Source organism: Cryptomeria japonica, chromosome 1 (genome assembly GCF_030272615.1).
Source record: "Cryptomeria japonica chromosome 1, Sugi_1.0, whole genome shotgun sequence".
Classification (NCBI taxonomy): Eukaryota; Viridiplantae; Streptophyta; class Pinopsida; order Cupressales; family Cupressaceae; genus Cryptomeria; species Cryptomeria japonica.
The window spans coordinates 117,834,180-117,840,528 of NC_081405.1; the positions used below are offsets into that span (position 1 = coordinate 117,834,180).

The following is a 6,349-nucleotide window of genomic DNA, read 5'->3' on the forward strand; positions in this document are numbered from 1 at the left end:
CAAAAGAGATCAGAGGGATATTCCCATTGTTTGAATTATGAAACTACCACCTCCAAACTGCCCCGAGGGAAGAGAGGATGGTAAGGGAAGCACTTGGAAGTCACTCAATCATTAGTGAAGAGTTTGGATTTCTCTTCCTAGAGAAGGAAGTTAACATGGTCTGGGAGGGAGTTGTGACTCCTCTAACATCTCAGCCCTGAGAGGTTTTGGCCAATGGTTGCCATGGCGTCCGCCACATGGTTGCCTTCCCTATAGATATGCATAACTCTAAATGAGTCAAGCCTGGAGATGAGCCTCAAAGTGTCCTTGATGGTTCCCTCAATTGTCCAATTAATCTTATTTCGCCCTTTGATAGCATCAATGATAAGCATAGAGTCCCCCTCAATATCCATAATCCTGATTCCCATGGAGAGGGCAATGCGGATTCCCCAAGCTAAGGCCATTGCTTCAGCCCGATTAGAGGAATGCCCATTCAGGTTACCTGCATAAGCAGCAACAAGGGCTCCCATATGGGATCTAATAACCCCTCCACCAGCAGCTAGGCCCCCTTGGTAGCCCCATCAAATTTGAGTTTAAAATTTGTAGCTAGGGGGAACCAGATCGTGCTTTGTCTTAGAAGTCAACAAGAGAGAATGAGGGGGGAAGGTTCTAGTGTCTAGCAATTTCCCAGTCCCAGGTAGAGGGGGGCTTGGACGCCATCCAAATTTTAGAAACAAAGATATTCTCAAGAATCAATTTAAGGAATAGAGAAAACACAGTTTCCACAGAGGCCTCTTTGTCTCTGAATATCTTGTCATTATGTTCCTTCCAAATACACCAGCTCACGTGGGGGGGATTTGCTTCCACAGTTGTTGGATAAGGTGGTTGGAAGAGGGGCCCTGAAACTCTTGAGATAGATTTAACAAATTATCATTCATAACCCAACAAATATTAAGCTTACTGTAGACCATCCCCCCATAGCTCTCGAGTGAAGGCACAGTGGAGGAAGAGATGGGCAGGACTTTCTTCATCATTTTTATAGAGGATGCATCTGTTAGGGAAATGGAATCCCCGCTTGACCAGGTTGTCTTGGGTCAAGATTTTGTTGAGGAGAGCAGTCCACCAGAAGAAATTAACCTTGGGGAGGAGTTGGGGATTCCATACCTCTTTCTAGATAGAGGAGTAAATATGTTCCCTAAGTAAGCTAGTGTAGGCAGTTCTGACAGAGAAGTCTCCAGAGGGGTCCCACTTCCAAATAAGTATGTCCTCCCTATAAAACAGGGGAGGAATATACTGGCCAAAAGCTTCTAGAGCTCTCTAGCAGCAGGGAGGAGGAAGGGATGGTCAATGCAATAGTCCTCCAAGGCCCTCCAAGTGCAATTATTGAAGTAATCACTGACCCTTTCACCAAAGAAGCCTTTGGTGGCATCCTGTAGCTGTCTTAGGGAGGGGGAAGAAGCAAGGGGTCTCTCTCCTAACCAGCAATCAACCATAAGAGAATGTTCCTACCATTTCCAATAAACCACCTCAAACCCTGAGATAAAGGGTCCCTGCAGCTCAAGATGTTATTCCAAATTTTGGAACCCCTAGGAAGGCCCTCCTCTTTCAGAATAGAGGAAAAGTCCTCATTACCCAGGTACTTAGCCCTAATGATCCTATTCCAATCTGTATCCTTATTCAGAAGCTTCCAAGCAATTTTACTCAATTGAACCTTGAGATCTTACGGGTTCCCAAGCCGCCCATGGCCTTGGGAAGACAAACTTTGTCCCAGCCAACCAAGACGAGCCTCTTCTTTTCTTCCATTCCCGTCCAAAGGAAAGTCTTTTGAATGTTTTCCAGCTTAGCAGCCATAGTCGCAGATATCTTGAAAAGAGAGAGAAAGTACACAGGGATCCCCTGGAGGGAGGAGGAAAGCAAATGCAATTTCCCAGCACTACTCAGGAATCTACCTTTCCAACCAACCAACTTCTTCTGCATTCTTTCAAGGATAGAGATCCAGAAGGAATTAGAGACATCTTTAACAGTCAAGTGGAGGCCTAGGTAGGTGCCAGGGAGGGAGGACCTTTGATAACCAAGGATTATGCAGACTTTATCTTGGAGTTGGGCATTAGTGTGAAAGAAGTAAATGCTGCTCTTTTCATAGTTAATGTGTTGGCTAGATGCCAGAGCATAGGCGTTGAAAAAGGATTTCCAAGCCTTAGCTTCCCAAACAGAGGAGATACCAAAAAGAATAGTATCGCCAACGAACTATTGAAGAACATTAGGGGGCGTCGTAGAGGCAGGTTTGATGCCTAGAAGAGCGCCCCTACGAACCATAGAGTTCAAGTTAGAGGCCAACACTTCAACAAGGATGATGAAGAGGTAGGGGGATAGAGGATCCCCTTGCCACATCCCTCTGGAGGCCCTGAACTTCTCCAAGGGGCTCCCATTTAGCAACACAACGTAGGTGACTGTAGATATGCATTCCCCAATAAGTTTGATGAGTTTGTCTCCAAACCTCATGGCTTTGAGAACTTTGAAAAGGAAGTTCCAGTTGACCTTGTCATAAGCCTTGGAGATGTCAAGCTTGAGAACCATTCCCGGCTAATGACACTTATCCATGGAGTGGATAATCTCATGAGTAGAGATGACCGCATCAAGAATCTGTCTACCTGAATCTCATGAGTAGAGATGACCGCATCAAGAATCTATCTACCTGGAACAAAACCCTTTTGGGAGGGGCTAATCAAGGGATCCAAGAAAGGTATGAGCCTATTGACAAGAACTTTGCTGAAGATTTTATAAATAGTTTTGTAGAGACTGATAGGGCGGAAGTCCTTGAGAGTAGATGCCTCTTGAGTTTTAGGGATAAGGGCAATGAAGGTGTGATTGAGTTTGTTAAGGAGCCTGCTCGATCTGAAAAAATCTCTAGTAGCCAGAACAACATCAAGGCCCACCACATCCCAGAAATCTTGAAAAAAAGTTGGGGGGAAACCATCAGGACCCGGGCCTTTGAAGGGGCCCATAGCAAAAACAATGACTTCCTCCTTAGAAACATGGGCCAAAATAAGGTTGTTATGTTCCACCGAGAGGGGTGGTGGGAGGCAGTTAAGAAGGTCCTCCCCAGCAGGCCCCCCCAGGTCATTATCGTCCCTAAATAAAGTGGCAAAATAGTTGGTAGTCCATCTTCTCAAACTATCAACATTGTTGACCACCTGATTGTTGTCGTCCATGAGGGAAGAGATGTGGTTTCTACATCTGTGGATAGTAGCAAATCTGTGAAAGAAAGTATTTTTATCACCCTCTTTGACCATTGAACCCTGGATTTTTGTTTCTAGTAGAGTTCCTCTTTGTGGGAATTTTCCTTCCATTTTCTTTGGAGGGCAGCCTCCTCCATATGGGTGGCTTCAAGGGAGTCACCTTGATCAATACGCTCTTGGATAACAGTCAATTTACTATTGAGCTCCTTTTTTTGCTTGAAGACATCCCGAAGGTGTATTTGTTCTAGCCCTAGACGTTTCTTTTGACCAAGTTGAGCTTCTGGGCAATCCTGAACATAGGAGTACCAGGTATGTTGGTGCTCCACCATCTTTTAATGCAATCCTTGAACTCCGGATGAGAGCTTCACATTATTTCATATCGAAAATGATGATTCTTCCTTGCAGCATTGTGGTATTCCAAAGGAGCAGGGGGTTGTGGTTAGAGACCGTTCTGGGGAGGGCAGTGAGCTTCAAGGCTGGACTAATTTCCTAGTTGCCCGAGATGAGAAATATGTCAAGTCTAACCTAAATAAGATCCTTTCCCTTCCTAAGATTGGACCAAGTAAATTTTTGCCCCGATAGTTCCACATCCATTAACCCATTCCTACCAATGAAGTCAACGAGATCAGTCATGTTGTTAGAGTACTCTAGAAGGCCTCCCAACTTCTCAGAGGGGATCAAAGGAGAGTTGAAATCACCCGCAATCAAGCAATGGGCATTGGCATTATTTTGTATTAGAGTAGTTATGTCGTTCCAGAGCTTTAATCTACCAGATCTGACATTGGGGGCATAAACATTAACAAGAATGCAAGAGTCCATCGGGGAAGAGAGTTCAGAGACCAAAAGGTTGGCCGAGGAGGAGAGAAGACTGCCAAAAAAATGGGAGGGGTCCCACATGGTAACCAAGCCACCAGAGGCTCCAGTAGCATCACTATTAAAAAACTTTGCACCAGGCCAAATTTTCCCAGCAACAAGGGAAAAGGAGGACATAGACATCTTAACTTCTTGGAGAAGGACCATAATTTTATTTTAAAAAATACACTTCTTAAGAGCATATTGTTTTTGGGGGTTGTTAAGGCCCCTCATGTTCCAGGAGAGGACCTTCATTTCTTACCTTTTAGGGACGTCTCCAAGGTCCGGTGCCTGCCATTGGCAATATCCCTTGCTGCTTCCTTTTGTCTTGATAGTCTCTGTGATGGCCGACCTGCTTTGAGATCCATCCCCACATCAGGCTTTGCATTCTTGGTCTTGCGTCTTTGAGTAATCCAGCCCTCATCAACAAGAGTCATGCAACCACTGGATGACGCACCAAGGGCACTAGGTGAGAGGATACCCTGGTTTAGGGTGGGAGACACCAACAGGGAGCGAGCTGTCTCCGAGGTGAGAGAGGGGTCCCTCGCAATCTCACTATCTTCTAGTTGATCAACCAGTGAAACCGAGCTGATCGTCGGGGAGATGAACTATTCCTTCTGGGCCGAATTAGAGGCTTCCTCCATAATCTTTGCAGGAGATTTGAGAAGGTTGTTGATACTCTCAGCAAAGGGGTATTCTTCCATAACCGGGTCCTCGACTGCTAAGGGAGGCAGGTCCGGGCTAGGAGTAGGAGTGTCAACAGGCCCCACAGCCAAGTCTTGATGAATAATACGAGCATTTGGCACTGAATCTTCCACCTGGGTCTGATCATTAAGCTTGAGGGACATGGGGCCAGAGCCTTGCATTGGGAAATAACATGCCTAGATTTGCGACATTTTGGCAGAAGAGGGTAACATTTTCATAAACCAGGGCTTAAGTCCAGCTACCAAGCCTGGATTTGAGGGTTATGAAGTTGGGGAGATTCATGCTCATAATAGCTTGAACACAGAAACGAGCATAGACCAGGCGTGATTTGGATCTGATGATATCATCAACACCTACAAAATAACCAAAGGAGTTCCCAATCCATTTGAAGATGCACTCATCCCAGTATTCAAGGGAAAGCCCCGAGAGCCGAACCCATAACGGAGCAGTTTTCTGCAAGTCAGTCGTAGGGTCAAAGCCAACCTTCCAACGACAGAGGGAAAGGATGTTTCGATCATAGGACCAGCATCCAGAGAGGACAAGGGCGACATCCTCCTCAGCAATGAATCTGAAGAGGAAGAGGGCGCCAGGCATGGCACTAACAGAAACACTCCCTTTCAGTTTCCATTTGTCCTTGACCCATTTTCTGACCATCTCCACCATGGGGCGTAGGGAGAAGAACTTCCCCACCAGAGTATTGGCCATGTTCTATAAAATGCCGTCCAAAACAACGTTAGGAAGCTCAAAAGACGTTCCCTCCTCAATTTGCGAGTAGACAAGGACGAAGTTGGGGTCCACAGTCCCAATATTTCCGACCAACACGTTTTTCCAACCTTTGAGTTTCATGTTAACAATCGGAGGCTCCTTGGTTAGAACTAGCACGTCGGGAATAGGATCAGAATCAAATACCACGAGTGTGGCTAGAGAGCTCTCCAAAGAAGAACCGCCAATCTGGGGCATCGTCGGACCAGAAGGAGGAACCGTCGTGGGACCTGTGACAGACAATGTTAGCATCGCAGGGTCCAAAACGGGGTTCGTGGGTGGTGGGGGGAGATCCCCACCAACAGACACCACCATGAATAGGAGAGGTTTGAAATTTGAACTTGCAGAGTGGGAGAGCGAGCTAACTTGAGAGAATATTAGTGCTATCAATTTTGTTTTAGCAACTTGTTGAACGTTCTACTAAAGTGGTTCACTCACAAATCTATTATAAGCATTGAAAATGTTCTTCTCTCATTATTTTCAATATGTGCTTACATGTTGGGTTTATGGTTGTCTCTCAAACCCATAATCAAACCCAAAACCAACCCTAATCACCTCCAATCCCATTCATAACCATACAAATTAAAATTTCATAAATCTACCAAAAATCATTTGATATCAAATCTAGCCATCTTCCATTCCAATCTACATCAAATATCATAACTATGTAATCTTTTGATCTTTATAGTGTAAAAGCACTTCTAAGTAACCTAATTACCATTGCAATAATTATTCTAAAAATATCCTAGTCAAATTTAAAATTCTTTAAGACATTTGAAATACAAGTGGAAATACAGATTCACCACATAGGA

General features: G+C 45.0%; 1 protein-coding gene across 1 annotated transcript; it reads right to left on the reverse strand.

The window, feature by feature from the left end:
* Positions 1-5,003: 5,003 nt before the first annotated feature.
* Positions 5,004-5,480, reverse strand: LOC131856638 (uncharacterized). The gene has a single exon (XM_059208490.1). The coding sequence runs from the start codon at positions 5,478-5,480 to the stop codon at positions 5,004-5,006; it is 477 nt and encodes a 158-aa protein (XP_059064473.1).
* Positions 5,481-6,349: the final 869 nt, after the last annotated feature.